At 40.1% G+C, this 21,410-nt stretch overlaps 3 protein-coding genes across 14 annotated transcripts in view; 1 reads left to right on the forward strand and 2 right to left on the reverse strand.

Annotated features, from left to right (window-relative positions):
- Positions 1–21,410, reverse strand: part of LOC136446738 (histone deacetylase 5-like) — a 97,099-nt gene that overhangs the window by 21,952 nt on the left and 53,737 nt on the right. For all 12 annotated transcript variants that reach the window (XM_066445276.1, XM_066445280.1, XM_066445275.1 and 9 more), the window contains 10 exons: positions 21,296–21,363; positions 20,934–20,983; positions 20,148–20,255; positions 19,708–19,763; positions 19,125–19,212; positions 17,532–17,651; positions 16,957–17,054; positions 16,286–16,404; positions 15,599–15,668; positions 14,930–14,993 (listed from right to left, as the gene is read on the reverse strand). In XM_066445276.1, coding sequence (XP_066301373.1) covers positions 14,930–14,993; positions 15,599–15,668; positions 16,286–16,404; positions 16,957–17,054; positions 17,532–17,651; positions 19,125–19,212; positions 19,708–19,763; positions 20,148–20,255; positions 20,934–20,983; positions 21,296–21,363 — 841 coding nt within the window. The remainder of the gene's footprint in view (positions 1–14,929; positions 14,994–15,598; positions 15,669–16,285; positions 16,405–16,956; positions 17,055–17,531; positions 17,652–19,124; positions 19,213–19,707; positions 19,764–20,147; positions 20,256–20,933; positions 20,984–21,295; positions 21,364–21,410) is intronic.
- LOC136447018 (uncharacterized) lies at positions 119–2,448 on the reverse strand. Its single transcript, XM_066445686.1, has 4 exons — positions 2,329–2,448; positions 1,058–1,144; positions 606–653; positions 119–232 (listed from the first exon to the last, which is right to left on the reverse strand). The coding sequence occupies exons 1-4, from the start codon at positions 2,446–2,448 to the stop codon at positions 119–121; spliced, it is 369 nt and encodes a 122-aa protein (XP_066301783.1).
- On the forward strand, positions 3,655–14,620 carry LOC136447300 (uncharacterized). The gene is made up of 8 exons (XM_066446049.1): positions 3,655–5,208; positions 5,504–5,830; positions 6,386–6,643; positions 6,922–7,080; positions 8,092–8,178; positions 8,530–8,670; positions 9,006–9,327; positions 11,125–14,620. Exons 1-7 carry the CDS (start codon positions 5,068–5,070, stop codon positions 9,321–9,323), a joined length of 1,431 nt encoding a protein of 476 aa, XP_066302146.1. The 5' UTR covers positions 3,655–5,067; the 3' UTR covers positions 9,324–9,327; positions 11,125–14,620.

Below are 21,410 nucleotides of genomic sequence, written 5' to 3' on the forward strand. Positions count from 1 at the left end.
AGAGTCTTAGCGGTGAATTGTGATTGTATGCTTTCATACTGAACTGATAGGCTGACACTTGTTTAATAGGCCTGCTTCAGAATACATTTTTCCTTTGGGTCTGTTTTCTAACAGAGTGTTAGGTCATTACCTTTGGAGTCTTTAGCCTCTTCTTGTATGACAGGAAGTCAGTCCTTGTTCTTAACTGCTGATAGGCCGTGCAGTCAAAAATCTCCACCTTCAACTTATCATTCTGGTATGAAACAAATTACACTAGGTCATACATAATACAACCAGGGTATATAAATGTACATTATAATTCCAGCACCCTGAAAAGATACCTCTAAACAGATCTCCAACCCAGAGTCTCCCAGATAAATGTTAAATGCATGGAGGGTACCATTGAAGGCGATTTTTCAAACGTTTTTACTACATTGATTCTAGCTAAAGGGATGAACAAAACAGCATAATGAATTGGCTTTTTGATGATAAAACATGACCATATTTTCCAGAAAATACACTTGTCAGGTAAAATGCTGCTCTTCAACTTGAAGAGCAGCATTTTACCTGACTTAGCTAGGAGTTGAGTGATTAGCAGATACACAACAAGAACAAATTCAACATACCTCAGTGATGCAGGACTTCTTGATGAGGGACATGTATTTATCAATGACCTGCATGGATCAAGTATGAGAATGTATCAGATCATGCATATTTGTCATGGGGTAGAACTGCGTGATGGAAAGTAGGTTCTAACCCGTGACAAGTTTTCTAGTGGAGACCAAAGAGCAACCCATACACTTGGATGAGCCTGGCTAATTTTAATAATTACGAAATAAAGATGATCATGTTCTTCTTTACAACTGCGTTGTGTCAATGTTCCCTTCATCTGGTAAGCAGCTTTTGGTTGTGAAGCAGAACTACATTTCATAGCACAAACTACATAGTAACACAATACAGTTTATTGAGACATAAAACTAGTGGATGAAGCACATGTGCTGATATGGATCCATTAACTATAAGGCATTGCAGTTAATATCTGTACAGTATTGTAAGGATAAGTAGTAACTTGGCTTACATAATCAGAAAGCCATTCGCCATCTCTTAGAGTCTCAATGGCATTGGTGGGCCAGCCACAGGGTGGGTTGTCAAGTAAACAGGAGACCTGCAGGCACAAACATTCAGGCACTGTGTTACTGTCCTTCATTCTGGACTTCAAACAAAAAAGTTATTTTCTTTTTTAGATACAGGTTCAGTCAACAGAATTCAGATGTTATGGAATTGTTGAAAAACGGAGAGAAAAATTTGAAGAGGGAATAATGTGATAATTCAAACCCAACAGATGATAAAACCACATGTTTATTTAGCTGTGTGATTGCAGAGCTTGAAAGGCCACAGACTGTGACTGTAATGTGATCTGATCCACAAGTTTAAGTGTCATCAGTCAACATGCTTTTGCTACGACGGGCCGGGGTTATACCGCTATTTATGACATACTATTTTGTTGGCTGTCATACAAGGCGGGGATGCGCTAGTTCCCGTCCGGGTAAATGGTGTTTAAGTTTAAGTGTAGAAAGTTTCATTCCTTTGCAAAGTAAGCTGTCTTACATACAATGTAAGTTTTCAAAGAGAAACTAATTTTCCTCTTATCTCATACTGTCATACAATCATGTCATTGAAGACAATGCTGTCCTTTTTCTTTTGAATGTGTAGCACCTGAGTTTTAGTCTAACCAAGGAGGTGATCAATCCAACAATTTTTTCCCATACAATAGATGATATGGCAAAAGTTGCTTAATTAAACTACATGTGTAGTACTTGTGATTTTCCATGCAATTTTGGAATGATATTTTCTGCAAGAAGTTCATCAGAGAGCTGATTTCACACGATGCTGGAGAGGTCAAGGGGTGATAAGGTTACTGTCGTTTTTTTTGGGAACCTCCTGGCATGGCATGTATATTTTTTTTTTACTTCCAGAAGAGAGTGTGATGATGTAATAATCTCTCTTATGTCATACCTAGGCCACGAAAATGTTCAATACGGGTGTTCCGAATCGTGTGATAATTTTCTGTATCACACTGGGTCCTACTTTTATCACACAGGCTTCCTTGTTTTATCTAGAATGTATTTTGAGTGCGCCAGTTGCGCGACTGTCGAATTCGAATACGGAATTTGGAGGTTGGAAAGTTCTACAATTTTTTTGGTTAAAGGACACTTTTTGGTAGCCTGGGTGCCATCCTATTTCTACCGGGGCTCCTAGGTAGTGTAGGAGCCCCGGTAGAAATAGGATGGCACCCAGGCTAACTGCTGCATATATGCCAGAAATAGGATATAATGAAATAATTCTTACCTCTTTACTGTCTTCTTCACTCAATGGTCTATGCCGGACAACTGTGTCTGAGCTTCCAAGCCATTCTGGAACCTTGCTGTCCCACATCATGACTGCAGCTACAGCTATATCAGAGCACATAGGAGCAAGTTGATTTATCCAATCAGTAAATAGGAATTAAAACAATTACTCCATCTATGTACACATAATGTAAAAAAGAATTGACTGAATGCAGTATTTAATGAATAAGATGTAAGAGATGGGAAAAATTACCTTCAGTTGATGCTCCAATATAAAGGTGACCAAAACTTGGGCTCAGTGCACTCTGCTCAGTGATGGTGTGTAAAAAACTGGAAAGTGGTTGATTTTCCCGCTAAAACATAACTGTGCTTTGCTCAAAGCCAATAGGAGTGTTGCAATCCAACAGCATACAGCCAATAGGAAAGCTGCAGTGTTTCAATCTGGTTGGTGAGGACCTCTTGAGATTTGTTCCCATGAGGAGCAGCCTAAGCTGGTGCTTATAGATGAAATGTTAGCCATATTCTAGAAAATGGCAGCATGAAAATATTTTGTCAAAAGTAGTTATACTGACCTCAAGTGCCATTTAAGAACATTGTTTCGAAAACTATCTATTAACTGCTGAATGTAACATATTTTATTACTCAACGGGCAAAATGGTCAACAACGTTATCAGATATAAATATAGTATACATGTATCAGGGTATACATGTATCACTATGTCTGTTATGTTGGTACAAAGACACTATTGAAGATCTGTCCATCTGACCGCAGTTCTAAATTGTGGTCAGATGGCCTTAGCTTGACCTTTAGAAAAAGGAGGAACAAGGTGACCCCTGCCTCAACCCTGTCCCCAAGATAGGTAAAATGATACAGCAGCATGTCTGCTTGATCATGCACCGCCCACCTTTGGGACTGAGTCTCCACACACCACTGATACTTAGAAGCCACGTGCAGAATTTACTCCTGGCAGAGTCAGACAAACTTATTTTCAGTCCACAATCTCTTGCGTTAATTTGTTCCTTTGTACTTATCTATTTGGAGATGGCTAACTCGTCAGAGTCAGGCTTTTGGCATTTCACAACTGTACCAGACAGAGGAGTTTTCTATCAGAAAGAGGGTGCTGGTGATGTTGAAAACCAGCATCTTGTGAAGTGTGTGCGCAAGATTCCTGATCAGGTGGATAAAGTACAGATACAGGTAAGTGTTTTTCACCCTTATCAAACTATAGCTGCAATGATATTTTAACAATAACAATTGCTGAACAACTGTTCTGGAATATTATTAAGGTTTTTGTCTTTACACTGTCTACATTTCATGTATACCTTTGTTTTCCTACTACATGTACTGTATTGTACTTGAAATGCAATGAAAAAAAAACTTTCAAAAAAAACAAACAATAACAATTGCTATATGGTATTGAAATACCACCATACAGACTTTTTACTTTGAAATGCAGGCTACATATGAAAGAAAGCCCATTTGTTTACAAGTACTGTTACCAAATGTGTTTCCCTTTTGGGTGAGGGAAGAAATTTGGGTTGGGTGTCCTTACTGGATTTAAGGCCAGTCATTTGTATGTTTAAGCTGTAGGATTATCATCCTAACACTGGTACTGTAGTTAAACCCGCTATATGCGCTTGTCCTAAGGCACAAGTTTCGGCTTCCCTGCCCTGCCCCTGGGGGAGATGATTCTAGAGGCTGTGGAAAATCGGGCATGGCCAGAGACCAGACTGGTCTCTGGCCATGCCAGTGTGTAATTGACAACTGGACCATACAAAGCTGCCCTGACCCAAAAATACTGACAGCATTACTTTACTTTACTGGTACCTTTTCAGAATAACAAGAAACATTTCAACTATGAGCCTTGTTTTCTGGTGGTAAATATAAAAGAAAAGAAGAATATTGTGTTGCAGTTTCAGACAGATTCTAAAATAGCATGTTTACATGTAGGGTTGTAGGTGACAAAGCTCATATCTTTTTTATTTTTTCTTATTGTCGCCCCCTGGTAAAGACCTACTCAGCAGTGACCCAGACAACTTACTTACATACATACCAAGTCATGCAGTTTACACATTAATTCAAGATCAAGGACACCTGGTCAACGCTTACATGTTATTGTATACAACTCTTTCGTCTTTGATTAATACAGAAAGATCTTAGTTCATAGCTCTGTCTGTTATATGTACAAGGTCTTATTTTGAAGGATAACCTAGCCAAGACCCACCACCTCTTTAGAATCTTCAATGGTCTAAAGACATAGTTAATAGTATAGACATGTAGACATGCTGCAACAACCGGGAAACAAGTTTCTATTAGTTATTACTAGAAAGTGATTTTTGACACATACACATGTACAAAAAGGACATAAAACACCTCATAGAAAGCCTCAAATGGCAGAATTTATACAGTACAGTGGTAAAAGTTGACAGGCTAGCCTCTGACAACATTTCCCCAGTTTCCTGATGGGAACCAAGCCTATAAGGTGTCTGGCTAGAATTAGGATTAACCATTACACGCCTGCCATTATACTGCTGCCCACCATATTGTCTCCGGACGGAGGAGTGCATGCATGTAGGGTGTTTAATATTCAATGCACTAGTAATAGTGCAGTAAATGTCATATTCTCATTGGTATCATGTAGGACTGTCTACTATATGAATTCAAACATTCAATCGGCATACTCATGGTCCTTTATTCATTTTGGTGCAGTTTTGCAATGGTCCGAGCAAGATTGTTGACATGTCCAAGTTCGTCACCCCACCGAAGTCGACCTGGATGGAACTTGAGAACCACCTGACCAGCCCAGACAGCTTCATCAAAGCCTTCAAAAGGATATCGGAGACTGTATCTTCATCTGGGGACTTTGAATTTGAAGATGAGGTATGCACTGTATTTAAACTATTTTAGTTGCAGTATCATGGAGCCAGCCAAGAAACTGTAGATGGCATTTTTTTGTTAAGTAGGAATATGGATATTTTGGTATTATTATTTAGGGTGACTTGGCAAACCAAAAAACACATTTACACTGCAATCATAGGTATCAAACCTGTGACCTCTAGATCTTTAGTCCACTAGCCTAGCCACCTGGCCATTCAATACCACAAAACATTTTATAAGCAACTAAAAAAGCTCAGATTTGTAAAACCATGACATTGTGATGTTATAATCTTTGCAGGTAGATGAAGATATTGTGGATGCTGACAACGAGAAAGGGAATGACGATTATGAAGTTTCAAGTATCCAAGGTGATGTTGAGTCAGATGTGGAATCCAATGCTGAAATTGAGGATGGAAATGAAGATCAAGAGGATCAAGAGAATGAAGATGTGATTGCTGACAAAACCCCTCCAGCTGGGTTCTACAGCACCGTCCACAGGATGCGGGCCATGCACCCAGACATCAAGAACAACAAAAGGATGAGTCATGACCAAACCCTTGATAGGAAAGCTGGGACCTGGAGGACGGACCTCGAGTCCCTTCTTGACAAGTCAATACCGAACAAGGTATGGCTTTATCCATTTCTTGTCAGCAAATTACCTTATCACATACATGCACTTCATTCTTGGAATATGGAAAATATTGTCAAGTATTTGACAAACACTAGAGATGCCTCTCAAACTTTGTCCCCTTTGTGCACCCGAAATTGGAGCTGAGCACCTTCTTTTTGACTGTTGGTGCACATAGATATTTTTGTATGGAATAGGGTAAATGTGCTATTGTACACTACATGTAGAAGTATATTCTTGAAATGTAAGTACAAATGTATAAAGAAAGCAATATCATAATCATTAATAATCTGTTGTCCTTTGTTTGATGTACAGTATTACTTGTTTGAAATTTTGAAGCTATAATGTTATATAAAAGTACAGATTGAAGTTCTTAACAGAGCCAGTAGCATTTAATTTTGTAATAATGCTTTGTTGGCATTCACCTTTATTATAAGAGTTAGATTCTTTCTGTGCACCTAATTTTTTGGTTGGGTGCACCAGGGCATCTATCTCCAAAAATGAATTTCGAGCCCTGCATGGAAAGTGGTCTTTTTTAAAATCTTATTCCAGAAGGAACATGTGTCCTCAAACATGGGTATCCACAAGACAGTGGCAGCCTTGAGCCAGCGCTGTTTCAAGGAGGCCGACGGTGTCATGCTGCAGTGGATGGAAGGCAAGTTTCCCGGCCAGACCTCAACAAGCGTGACTCAGTATCTATTTGCTGAACTGAAGGGAGTAGCTGAGGAGGACGCATACAACATCCTCTTCAGCTTCAACCAAAGGGAAATAGATCAGTTTGACTTCAAGAGGCGATGCCAGGATGCCAGGGTGAGTTCTGTCATGCCTCAAAGTCACATGTGTTGTTCTTTGTTTGCATATCCTGGTGGCATACATGACATGTATGTCATGTGCTTTGTTCCCTCTATTTGTGTCTGACATTTTCGCCTATAATTCTTATCTTTTTCTTATTGGTCTCAAATGCAAATATCATTTCCTTTTTAAATGTTACTTTATACTTTTTCAGAGTATATTGTGAAGTTTAAAGTGTAATGTATTGAATTATAGTTACTGCACAATGTAATAGTTGTTTATCCTTCACCATTTAGCGCAATAGGAAAATGGCTGCCCAAGGACCGAGTGGCACTCAGAGAGAAGAGGCAGAGGTGCGACAGAGGAAGGAGGAAGAGTTGAGACAAAGGATGGAGGAGGAGTTGACACAGTCAAAGAAGAAGGAGGAGGAGTTGCTTGCCAAGCTGAAACAACAGGTGATTGATTTTGATAAGAAAACAGTACATAACAAGAGTTCAGAGACCTCATATCTCCATGAACTATTATTCTGTTTATGCAAATGCCTTACACATTTACATAATATATGCTTGGTCATAAACACCTTCATCTAACTTACACATATTGCAATATTGACAGTCCTATCATTTTCCACTTGGATGAATTATGCAAATTTGGAATAAATTTGCATAATTGGTATCTGTTCATGCTCCACTTGCCAGAAACTACATAAAATATGTTACATGTATACTTACTTACTTACTTGGGCCTGTCGCCCATCCTTGGGCATAGGCCATGGACGAGATGCCTCCATCCTCATCAGCTACATGTATACTTGAGTCTTATAAGGAAACACTGCAAATATAGTTTTTCCTCATTAGTTCTGCAAAATTAAGTCCCAATTAGCATAATTGTTACTTCATTGTGTACATCTCTGTCTAAGCTATCTGCATGATTATTTGGAATATCATGGAATCCATCATTCCTTTGTTCAGTTATTCTCCTTAGAAGATTTTCACAATAACTCCCCTGCAGGTCCAGAGCAAGCTGCTAGGGGGCCCAAATCTACACCACTTCTATATTACATCACAAGCTATCTACCACCTAAAATCAAGACCATAACACGTCCAGGAAGTTCAATACCGGAAGTTCTGCTGCAGTACCAAGGGAACAAACAAGGGGCCCAAACTCGACCTTGAATGTCGGCGTCACAACACCAGTCCACATACCAAATATCATCACAATCCATCAAGAGGTTCTTGAGTTATGCTGACTGCAGAAGTGCACAAACACACACACACACAGATAGACACACCCAAAACTATATCTCCATTTTTCATGGAGATAATTAGGCAAGCCCTGAAGCTTCATGTATATGGAGGCTACAACACTTGCATTTCTACATGTACCAATAAATGCATTTTACCTTTTTTGTAGTCAGTGCAATTATGTCTTGCAGAACAATGATATGGATTGATGAATTTTCACAGGATGCTCAAGTTGAAACTCTGAAGAAGAAAATGGCATCTCTCGAGAAAGAAAGAGACGTCCTGAAGAAACAGGTGTCAGCACTACAGGTAAGAACAATTTTTACCAAAATACTGCCACAACAAAGACATGGGAGAATCTTTTGTCATTGTTTTCATATTACCATGAGAAAAACTGCAGAAGATATTTTCAGTGTCCATCCTTTATAATGTCACTTTGCAGATTTTTGCAGTGCTAGGGACTTGATTATCACTTCATCCCACCAGACAGACAGAAATATAATCAATGATATTTTCATGAGGTGGTCAACCGTGTCACAGCTATGACAAGCATAAAAACGAGGTCTTGTGACTTATACATTACATGTAGTTATAGTGATTATACAATCATGTGCAATGCTAAAAAATTGACTGTGTGAAACTAAATAACTTGTTTTGCAGCGGCAGTCTGCACCAACTCCCACGGCCTCAAAGAGGCCGCAGTCTGCAGCAACTCCCCCGGCCCCGGAGTCTGCATCAACTTCCCCGGCCACAAAGAGGCGGCGGTCGTCAGATTCAGCTTCCTCTAGGTCTGCCCCAAAGGTGAGAACTCTGAGTATATTGTACAGTCATGTACATCTTGAATGCTGCATAACAACCGATACATTTGATTATGCTCCTTGTTAACATGAGTAGAATTCTGATGACGTTGAAGTCTTTTGTGATCTTAAAGTTCAAAGTGGATGACAGTGGTAACATTTGTAGGGGGGATGTTATACCACTGGTCCCAAAGTTAGGGTCAATCTATGGCAAATTAATCTTCTCCCTGCTACCCAGGCAATACCTAATACATAAAGATTGATAAAGAACCCTGGATGCTTTTTTTCTTGCTTGTGTCACCCTGCTATTTAACAGAGAGAAAAAATCCAATATTTCAGGCATTGAACTGGGAGGGGAAGGAGGTCAGGCAGGGGCAGCTGGTGGCTGTGACCTTCAGTCATCCCCGCACCTTCTATGTGGGCCAGGTGGTTCAAGTCGGAGAGGAGAAGACGGATGAAGGGGTTGAGGTGGAAGTTCAATTCTACAAGGATAAGAAAAAGTTTGGGGTGCCAGAGAAGACAATGTCCAAGTACGTCATTGAGACGGAAGTGGAAATGGCAAGGGATGAGCTCAGCCAGACCTTCCTTCCCATCACCAAGAAGGAGAAGCAGCGGCTTAAAGGCAAGGACAAGGAGTTCTGGTCCGTTAAAGTATAGTAAGGTAAGATTCAAAGATCAAGCTTGGTGTAAAGATGATAAACTAGATAGCAAAAAGTCCAAAATAATGCAAAATTAACTTCTTTGAATAGTCATTCACGAGAACGGACCTCATTCCTTGCTCCCCTACTCTTACACTGTGACTAAATGACACATTCGTGCTGCATTTATCCCCAAATGACACCACTGGGTGTTGCATCTTTTTAGGTTGGAGTAGTATGCTAAGTATCATTGTTTAGTGTTTCCAGTGGGGGATGCTACAAGACCTCTAACATTTCCTGCAAATGCCATGTATGATGAGACACTGTAAATGCATCTAAGTTTGCAAGGTTTTATTTCATGGTAGTGAAAATGGAGTGTTCCCAGTGCTTTTAAGTTCTCTTTTGAAACAATAGTAGTGGTACAGTCACAGGTGGGCAAAATGTTTTGTGTTGAAAGTTCACCATGAAAACTGCGAAGATAAAACCACTGCAAACATTTCTATATTTACAGTAACAAGGGAGTAAGAATGCTGACCTGAAGGTCTGTTTTGATTCTTCCACGCCTGACCTATGTATTTACTCAGGTCATGCTCAGAGCTGACCTCCCTGCTATGCCATTTGGTCCAAATTAGGCTATGCCCCAGGACCTGGAGTGCATCCACAAAATTTCTCTATTTACACATTAATACATGTTTGTCTGTTTTATACTGCAAACCCTTGTTTTAGTCTATGTTTCAGAGCTTAAAAGTCAAAGCCATGACTTAGCTACATAGTGCCACATATAAAACTCTTTGCCTCTAACATTATCCTCCTGAGACAGATGGTTGACCCTAGGGTCACTTCTGAGCCCTACCTAGTCCCTAGTAAAAGAATGCATATAAAATGTCAAGCCCAACCAAAAGATTACTCCTTGTCTTTTCCTAACTGTCTTCAAAAACTGTACATGACATGTCGACAGTCACTGTTTCTGGATTATGTCTGCCTGTACATTATTGCTGAACATATTTAATTTTATCAGGCCCTATTAAGTCAACCAATAAAATATCCACACTGACAAAAAAGATGGGTATCTGATATATATTTGCTGGCAAGAAATTTGCAAAACATCCCTTTTTTGTCTAATGTCGGTGTTGTTTATTTTTGACCTCAAGATTTAGGTTGGCCCTGGATTTCCCCAGCCCAGAAATAGTCCAGAGGATAGGCAATGACCATAGGATTAACTATTTCATTCATGAGGCAATTTTCTTGTGTGCTAGTTACTAAATGTAGCAAATTCAAAGTTGCACAAGACATGTATGTTGAACTTAACCTGTTGATCAACTTGATGTCCCAGGATGAACTAATGGCACAGAACCAAGAAGACTTCCCTACCAAGAAATGTTGGAAAGATCTAGACTTCCTTACCAAGAAAACTACCCTTGACATGAACTGATGAAGAAAATGTATACCTTGACAATCAAAGAGTTTAAAGGCATCCAAAGCATTTTATGAGGCTTGAAACTTCAATACAAAACTCCAATTTCTAGTCATTCCTACATATACTAAGTTTCAATAACAAGTCGTACAATGACCTGTATGAGGCACTGTTGACAAAGGAACTGCATTGCACAGACTTGAAGGTGATTGTTGTGTGATACTATTTTTAATGCAGACACCAGTTGAAAGATTAGATGACAACTACTTACTCTTAAAAAAGTTGTAACCTCTGACTTTGACTGGGTGGTATGAATTAAGTTCAGGTGAACAATACTGTGCATACAGCTACACTGCTACAGGGACATGTCTCTGAAAGTTTCTAATCATATTTCCTCTTTTTCTAGAACATCCTGCACCGTGTGCACATCATGCTGGTGCTGCCAATTTCATCTGCCCAGTGTGAGAGGGGCTTCTTCTGTCTGCACCATATGCACATGTACCCACAAGGGACTACATGTATACACTTGCTCCCTTGATGAGGAAAGGTGACCAATAGGTCAAACAGATGATATTTCAGGTTATGATCTGTAATTTTTAGTCTCTCAGAAATGATGAATATGTGTTCTTCTGTACAAGTAGTGTTTCCTTAGCCAATTTAGCACTTACTTTGAAAACAGCTAGTTAAAAGAGTATTATGTAAATTGAAATCATTTAACCAGAAGTTAGAGTAAGGTATGGCTTTAAGTGTGTAAAAGTAAGAGCACTGACATGTGGCAGTGACAGAATTGGGTCAAAATTGAAAGAGACAGGATACTGCTCCACCCTCCATGATGACTTTATCATTTTACCCAAGTCCTGTAGCTATTGCAGTCTCAATGTTAGCCTGAGTGGTGCATGGCAAAGACTACATGTAGTACCAATTCTGCGATATTTTCAAGATGTCTGTTCAGTTAAAATGCACACAAAACCACAACCCTTGTTGGCTTAGTAACCTAGTTCCATTCTTTTTTCAAATGTTTAACAGGAGCTACAGATGTAAATGTATGACACACCATTGTCTACATACCTTACTCAATATGTGCAGCCCTATTAACTTCTATTCTACCAAGGCAATGGATTGCTTTTCTCACTGCATGTGAATAAGATGTGTAGCATGCTTGTGAATATATTACACAAGTATACATAGTCATGCAGTTCTGTTAGTAGAATACCATAGTAGTAGACTATGCTGTTAGTCCTGTTCCTGCCCTGTAATCTGCAGTTTCATGGGAAGTCTATGACCAACTACACCAAGGAGGTTAGTAGAGAAAGCACACGTGTATGGTGATAAGATCTCAAGCCTGATTAATCCTGCTGTTTACACAGATGTGGTGTAAATGGATGCACTGCAAGTAGAGGTACACGTGGGCCTCCTGTCACAAGTTAATTTGTCAGTGCCTTGTTATCATTAGATGAATAGGGTGGATCTAAACAACAGTAGCAGCTGCTACTGGTGTTACTTGTAAGCTGACACTGAATGATCTATCCCGTCCTGAAGGACTGGTGGTACTGCCTGAGGATAGCTAACTGGGCTGTGAGGCTAATCTAGCGTATAATTGAGACAAATGAAATTGGTCATGGCCTCCTCCAGGTTGTGGGTAATGTGTTTGGGGGACCAGTCTATGTCCTGTAAAGTATTCCTCCCTCTATAGTGTGCTACATTCTACAGAGCATAGATGGACCCTGTCTATACTGGCCACCTGTTTACTGTTACCTACATTCAGGTCCCTTAAATGCTCACTATTGCCAGTTTAAAGCACTGTAATGTTGCTTTGTCCTTATCAAGTTGTCAATTGGACATAATTATCTACAATCATTTGACAATGCCCACTTGGGAAATGAATTACTTATAGCATTGATGGAGATAATCATTTGACCTTCAACACCTTAAAATGTTGTCCTTAGCACCATATCTTTCTCTATCCTATATGATTATGAATAGTTCTTTACATGTGATTGGTGATTGATGAAGCTTCATGCTTTGAATGTATGCCAAAGCTGACTAAAGTAAAGGGAAAACTCATTTTTGTTCCATAAAGTGCAAAGCTCCCTCCCATTCATGTTTTATCATTGTTTGTTTATTTTCTATTACATTGTACGCGTACATTGTACAGTCAAGTCTGGCCTGGCCAAAATCAGCAAAAAGCTACATATGTATGATCACGTGCAATGTCATGACTTACATGTATGCTGAATGTGTGTTGGCCGAGTTTCTTTGAATGTTCATGTATGAAGTTTGTCTTTATTGTGATGGCAGGAAAAGGTTTAAAAGATGTCCTTCAGTCTTACTCTTAGGCAAGAAAAAGTGGGTGGACACAAAAAAAACATTTCTTGGTATTGCAACTATGATTCTGTGTGTTTGTATCTTCTGTGAACAGACAAGTACAATAAATGGAGTTCTCAGTGGACATCGTGGAAAAAAGAAAGCCACGGGTTACCCAAGCTTATGATCACCACGTGCACCCTCTCAGTCCAGCATGGTAGCATCATTTTCCAGGGAGGGGTGCAGAATGTAGTGTTCAGGTCATAACTGAATTGCAGCCATTCAGCCAGGGGTGTATAAATGAAAATAGAAAGTAAAAAAGAGGACAGAGGAGACAGCTAGAGAGGTAAAGATAGCTTGTCCCCTCACTCTGGTAAAGAAGCAGCCCATCACCAAGCCTGATTAAGTGGTGTATCAGAGGCGGCGGCAGGAATTTTATTTCTAACGACATGTTCACCATACGTGGAAGCCAGTGATAATAGGACGTGATCACTGGAAGCCACTAACGAAATAATGTAATCACTCGGCTCCCTGCACGCAAGAGTCAGTCGTCACTGGTAAATCTAGTGCGAAACCTGTGACATTGAGACTTTCGTTACTGGTTATCTAGTGGCGAGTGTCCTCCATACTGGGTAAGCAGTGATGAATGACCTATGAACCAGCCTACTTGTCTGGCACCCGAGTGACGAGCGGAGATCGTCACTAGAAACAGAGTGATGAGCGGAGTTCATTTCGGGAAACTGAGCCCCGAGGCAAGATTCGGGGCTGGAATTCCAGCACCAAGGGGGCTTCAGTACTGGAATAAAGCCGTTCGTCACTGGATTTCTAGTGACAAAGTTTCATTTGTACTGGACGTCCAGTTGTGTCCTATTGTCACTCGGTGCCCAGTAAGGAACCCGTGACCACAGTACCTTTGGGCTCCTGGTCTTTTAATTTTCTGCTCGGGAAAGAAAAAAAAATCTCTCTCCGTCCCACTTGACGGACTAACTTTGTGACATTTTCAACAGGCTGTCAACAGTGCCACAAAACTTTTCTGGCAAAGTCAAGACGAAGCCATCTGAAATCTTCACGTTCACAGCGCAGGAAAGGGCATTTCAGAGGAGTTAGGTACAGGTGACCTAGTAATGAGCTCTGCAACCTCAAAGATCGCCGGCGACAAGGCGCCGGTATTACAAACAACGATTTTCGCGCTATGTGACAGGTCCAAGGGAGCATGCCTAAAGACATCCCCCCCCCCCCCGATTTGTCACGCCTTTGGCACTCATAATGAGCCTTACTTCACGAAAACTGAGAGAAAATATGGTTGAAATTCTGGCTCTGATCCCCGGAATTCTGGGGAATTCTGGCTACGATCCCTGGAATTCTGGGGAATTCTGGCTCCGATCCCTGGAATTCTGGGGAATTCTGGCTCCGATCCCTGGAATTCTCCAGAATTCTCCGGAATTTGGCTAATCCCCAGGGGGTCATCAATGGCTGCTACATATTTCTTACTTCATTCTTACCTACCAGATGTAATATTAAGCCATTTGGGTTTAAGATTACTGAAATGTGACAGGTAAGTCCCAAATTAAACTGGAAGTCCCAAATTAAAGTGGAGGCTGTTACAGGCTTTTCTAAAATCATTTGAATGAGTGCACCACCGCTATCAAAACTTTGAAGATTCGGATGTTGGAATTACGGTTCAACTTTTTTGTTTCAACTTGAAAGAAACCAAATTTTCTGAACTTCCGGCACATTTCGCATTGAAATACAAACACAGTGTATTTCGCATCATCCTCAGTCCCAGCCCTCCCACAGGTAGGATTATGTTCAGGCTGGTACCTCGGGTGATACGGAACTCTATTGTACTGTATTATATATGTATGTGGCTTTGGAAATCGACATGTGCATTACATTATACTACTTACCTCATCCCCAAGCAGTGCTTGTACACACATCTCTGAGCAGTCACAGATAGCTGCAAGATCATACCTACAGAAAGGGAATTACATTTTCATTAAAAGCATTGAAAATGTACATTTAGTATAAGGAAGGGCAAAACATTATTCAACATACAGTGTGCCACAACACGTGTTACCTTATTGTATAATGTACTCAGCAGACGGCCCAACTAAACAAGTGGCACAAAAACTTTGCAAACTTCATTTCGGTTGATCAAATCTCTCAGTCTGTGAATTATTTATCACATGCATTGCATTAAATATCATTTGAAAGCTTAATATTTAGGCAGATTCTACATTTTCACTCCAAATGAAGAATCGGTGCTCAAACAAATTATACATTAAGAATTTAGCAACATTTTGAACTTGTATGTGCAATCCATTTTTACGAGTTTGGGGCACATTTAGACTGGCCTTGAACCAAGCAATTTAAAAGCCGCCATCTTATGGAATAGGGGCATCATACTCTCCCAAGTATGCAAAAAGTTGGGTGTATGAGAGATTTCTTTTTGATGCAAGTAAATTTTTTTTTCATCTGCACCAATGCAAGTTGACCGGAAAATGTATTTTGAGCCCTGTGCATTCATACATTCATATGCAAGCATGCTCCTTATAAGGACATGTGACCTGACGTACCCTCCCTCCAGTGCCAGCACAACTCGCCCTCCTGCAACACTCATCAGCTGTTTGGTCATGTGACCAAAACCTGAGAAACAGAACACCCAACGGCATGGTTGATTATTCACAGTAACATGCATAAACTTGGCACAAAAAGTTTGGAAACTTACATGTAACTTTGGTCGATCATATTTCTGTTGTTTCTTTATCTACTTCAATGCATTCTTTTATCATTGGAAAGCTTGTGTTATTTTGTTTCCAATGATAACCAAGATTGAAGATTGAGTTATGGATGTCACTCAAAACATCCAGATGTAATCTTCGAATTTTATCCAGTTGCAGAGATTGAAATGTCTTTATTAAAACCCTTGTCCTGCTGGATCCATATATATAAATGGGTTGTACATTTAACAGACCCTGTATGTGGGTCCTGTATATGTACGGGTTGGGGGTACTAATTTCAACTGAACGCATTACACCGCAGCAACAAATGCTGAAGTAACTATGCCACAGCGGCGCAGAAAAAGGCAAGGGCCCGTGACCTGATTAAGAACTCAATGAAATAAATTGTGCAAAAAATGCCAGCAGGTTAACTTAATAAATACAATTTTAATTTTTTCTAAACATTTGTTAGTAGACTAAGTATATTTTCAACCACATCACTTCATTGACCCTTGGGTCAGTTGCATAAAAAAAGTGACTTACATTTGGGCGTGACCTTGTAGCCACCCAGTTGTGGGGCGTGGCCTTCGGCGGTGTCGAAGCCCGCAGACACGAGAACCAGGTCGGGCGAGAACTCCACCGCGATCGGCATCACAACGGTTCTGCAGGAATCAACGGTCGAGATCAATAATAATAATAACATATCAAACAGCAAAGTTTCGCCAAATAACAGTAACTGTTCCTCAATGACAAGCAACTGGATGTGATTTTGGAAACAGTCAGACGTGTCAAGTACAATGTACATGTAGCATCCACTACTTTTCGTCAGTGACTTTGAAGTCATATTGTATTACCTGGATGTCTAACCTTCATCGACATACATTGCAAATAGCAAAGTTTTTTATTCACAATCATGTATTCGACACCAATACTGAAGCTAGGTGTTACTCGTTCACAGCATATCGTGCAGCACTAATACATTGTACAACCACCAAATTGAATACAGAAAATACCATTGCTTTCATAGATTTCTGAAATCCTTAGATTTCTCATTGTTCTTACATGTACATGTATTATAAGCTTCTACGTAGTAAAAACAGGTGTCTCTAGCTTACAGGGGTTTACAGCTTCATCTTGATACATGTAATTACGTAAACAGAACTGTTACATGTATGAACCCATCCTATTCCATTTTACCTCATAGATAACCTCACCTGAATGCTGCCATGTACTCGGCATCCCCCATGGGCGGATCCAACCCACCAGAGAAGGACACGTTGACGTTTCTTCCCAGACCTGCCCCGTTCCCACACTGCAGAGGACAATCATGTTTTTCCATTACTTCCTGAACATATTAACTTCGACCGTTTTGTTATTATCATCAAACGATTGATCTTATTTCATGTCCAGGTTCCACCGCCATGGATTTTTTTAAAATGCCAGCAGGTGATATATTTTTCCTGGTGAAACAGATGAAATGGCAAAAAACATAATACATAGTGGCGTGGAATGGCCGTGTGGCTAGACTAGCAGACACGAGATCGAGGAGTCAAGGGTTCGATTCCTTGCACTCTTGGCTAGACGCTACGTCCTTGGGAAAGGCACTTTCCCCTCTCTCTCTCTCTACCTAAGTGTAAAAATGGGTACCTGACTTCAGTTGGGGAGGTAAAAGGCAGTGGAAGGAGAGGGATGGGCCCCATCTTCCAATATCATGCCCTAGCCCGCTTTCTTGCTGTTTCAGTAAAAAGGAAATCTATTTCTACTGAATGTGCCTGCAGTACCGACTCACCTCGTCGGGGGCGCCTGTTCCTGGGAAGAAGTTGCCGCTGTCCCAGCGGTGCAGGGAGATGTACAACACCTGCCCGTCCTCGTAGAACATGTGCTGCGTGCCGTTCCCATGATGCACGTCCTGAGGTGTGGGGAGGGGGGCAGGATCATCAAACATGAATAACTCGTGTAACATTGAACACTTGGGAGGGGGGCAGGATCATCAAACATTAATAACTCGTGTAACATTGAACACTTGGGGAGGGGGGCAGGATCATCAAACATGAATAACTCGTGTAACATTGAACACTTGGGGAGGGGGGCAGGATCATCAAACATTAATAACTCATGTAACATTGAACATTTGGGGAGGGGGGCAGGATCATCAAACATTAATAACTCATGTAACATTGAACATTTGGGGAGGGGGGCAGGATCATCAAACATTAATAACCCATGTAACATTGAACATTTGGGGAGGGGGGCAGGATCATCAAACATTAATAACTCATGTAACATTGAACATTTGGGGAGGGGGGCAGGATCATCAAACATTAATAACTCATGTAACATTGAACATTTGGGGAGGGGGCAGGATCATCAAACATTAATAACTCATGTAACATTGAACATTTGGGGAGGGGGGCAGGATCATCAAACATTAATAACTCATGTAACATTGAACATTTGGGGAGGGGGGCAGGATCATCAAACATTAATAACTCATGTAACATTGAACATTTGGGGAGGGGGGCAGGATCATCAAACATTAATAACTCATGTAACATTGAACATTTGGGGAGGGGGGCAGGATCATCAAACATTAATAACTCATGTAACATTGAACATTTGGGGAGGGGGGCAGGATCATCAAACATTAATAACTCATGTAACATTGAACATTTGGGGAGGGGGGCAGGATCATCAAACATTAATAACTCATGTAACATTGAACATTTGGGGAGGGGGGCAGGATCATCAAACATTAATAACTCATGTAACATTGAACATTTGGGGAGGGGGGCAGGATCATCAAACATTAATAACTCATGTAACATTGAACATTTGGGGAGGGGGGCAGGATCATCAAACATTAATAACTCATGTAACATTGAACATTTGGGGAGGGGGGCAGGATCATCAAACATTAATAACTCATGTAACATTGAACATTTGGGGAGGGGGGCAGGATCATCAAACATTAATAACTCAATGTAACATTGAACATTTGGGGAGGGGGGCAGGATCATCAAACATTAATAACTCATGTAACATTGAACATTTGGGGAGGGGGGCAGGATCATCAAACGTTAATAACACAATGTAACATTGAACATTTGGGGAGGGGGGCAGGATCATCAAACATTAATAACTCATGTAACATTGAACACTTGGGGAGGGGGGCAGGACGATGAAATGTTAATAACTCAATGTAACAATTAACACTGACCACTTTGACTTCAGCAATTTGCTGCAAAATAAAGTTACCATTCACATAATTTTTTTGATGGTCTCAACATTGATACTCAGAGCCAGTCACTTCACATAACAGATATTTTAGGAAGATACAAGTCATGTGCACCTGTAAGCATACAAGTACATGTTTTGTACTTACCCAGTCAATTATTAGCACTTTGTTCAACTTCAATCTTTGTACTAAAAGCCTTGCTGTGACTGCGATTGAGTTGAAGAAACAGAATCCCCTGAAAATAACAAAAACAAGTCAGATAAGAAAAAGCCAGGCCATACATTGTACAAAATGTACATGAAGACGGCACTGCATGCAAAAATTTGCAAGAATATTTAGTAGGAAGCACATTGCATGTCAAATCTCTTTAAGAACACCTGCACCACAAATTAGCATTGCCACCTGTATCTTAAATCATGTGTAAAACTAAACTAGAATACGATATATCAAAACCGGAACTTCTGCTGCTGTAACTTAGAATGTCACTAGGGGGCCGGCTATCAAACATGACCTTCAATTTTCCCAACCCCCACCCACTTATAGCAATTGTCACAAGGATCCATCCAAAGCTCCTCAAGTTATGATGTTCACAGACAGACAGACAGACAGACAGACAGACAGACAGATACACACACACACACACACACACTCACACTCACACACACACCAACACAAATGGAACCTAAAACAGAACCTTCTGGGCAAAGGTAAATAAAAATGAGACACGTACATAGCCTGGTCAATCTCAGCATGGTGGCCTGGAGGTCTGACCACAGCAAAGCCATTCTGTAAAACATACAAATTAAACAATTACTGTAAGTTCATTTATTTTTGTAGGGACATAATTTTGCGGTAAGAGGGGGAAAAGACTGAGGTTTCTGCTATTCATAAGTTTGTGGTTAAAACAATTCTGAAGTTCAATGTCATGATTTTCCTGCAAATACTGTAGAAATAAAATTACTGGGACTATTTGAAGATTTACAGTATTCATTTCTTTATGCATCCGAAAATAGTAAATTTACTAAATCTTAGTAAAGTTGTATAAAAGAGTTCCCAAACAACAATAATCTTGTGTTCCCTCCAAAAATGATTGACCCTCAATGTAGCTATTGCTCAAAATCGATCACAATTTTTTGACCTTGGAGACATGACCTTGTGGATTACACTGACCTTGAGCTCTCCCTGTGCGACCTTGAAAGCCAGCTCTATGACGCAGCCTGCCGCCATGCGCAGGGCGCTGGGGGAGTGAAGCTCGTTCCAGATCGTGTCTGCATCAACCTACACAACGTTGACATCACAATTTAAGAGATGTCCATTTCCAACATTGTGTATATACATTTATAATTATTATAACATTAGTAACATCTTGCATTATGTATCGTAACATTTACATATTTCGTATAACATACATCGAATGTACACCTTATTCTAACATTTTTAACATACACATGTATAGTGGTGCGGATCGGTCCGGCTGGACCGGTTCCGGACTTGTAAAACATTTAGGTTCAAGTCCAAAAAAACCTAAACGTCTGGAAACAAGTCCGGACTTGAAAAAAAATTCTTTCACTCATACACTCCTTTTTGTTTTAAACCATCTTAAACCTTCCTTAAATCGTGAAATTTGCACTAGAAAAATATTAAAACATTGCTGTTTTTGTGTTTATAACTGAACTTTTGTGTTAATTACTGACTGTATATAATTCCGTATAATTATATAGTTTTCAAATTACGTGTAAAATATCTGGCAATATGCAATTTTACATGTAACAAAAAAAAATATTCCAAAATTATTGTTCAGGTCCAGACTTTCAAGTCCGGACCTGAACCTAAACCTCTGGACTCGAGTCCGAACCTAAACCTAAACTCGGGTTTAGATCCACACCACTACACATGTATGAACTATACTTTCCAAGGAAAATATAGGATTTGATGAAGAGAAAACTTAAAACTTACCCCCAGTCCCCCACAAGGAAGATACTTGAAACTCTTTTGCAGACTTCCAGCTATACAGAAAAAGAGCAAAGAAACAATGTTCACATCAAGAGTTATTCAGTACAATTCCCTATCAAATATCTAGTATATACACACAACTTTTTTTTTCATTTAGTAGCAAGCAAACATGGTAACCTATGGCTGTTTAAACTATCAAATATGCAGAAAACCGACGAAACATACAAACCCTACAAAGAGATAATATTATGCAATACATCCCATAGCAACATATATGTGAGAGTGAAATTTATCAAAAACTCCCATTTCATAAAGTTATAACTGCATTGTTTTCCTACACCTTCAGACAAATATCAAAAGCTCACCAAGTTTCTTGCTGTCCTGTTTCTGCCGATGTAGTGGATTGGTCCCATATAAATACACATGCTGCTCACTGAAGAGCAATGAGGGAAACAGAAGGAAAAGATTATCAAAACTGGA

The sequence above is a fragment of the Branchiostoma lanceolatum genome, chromosome 13 (assembly GCF_035083965.1).
Source record: "Branchiostoma lanceolatum isolate klBraLanc5 chromosome 13, klBraLanc5.hap2, whole genome shotgun sequence".
NCBI lineage: Eukaryota > Metazoa > Chordata > Leptocardii > Amphioxiformes > Branchiostomatidae > Branchiostoma > Branchiostoma lanceolatum.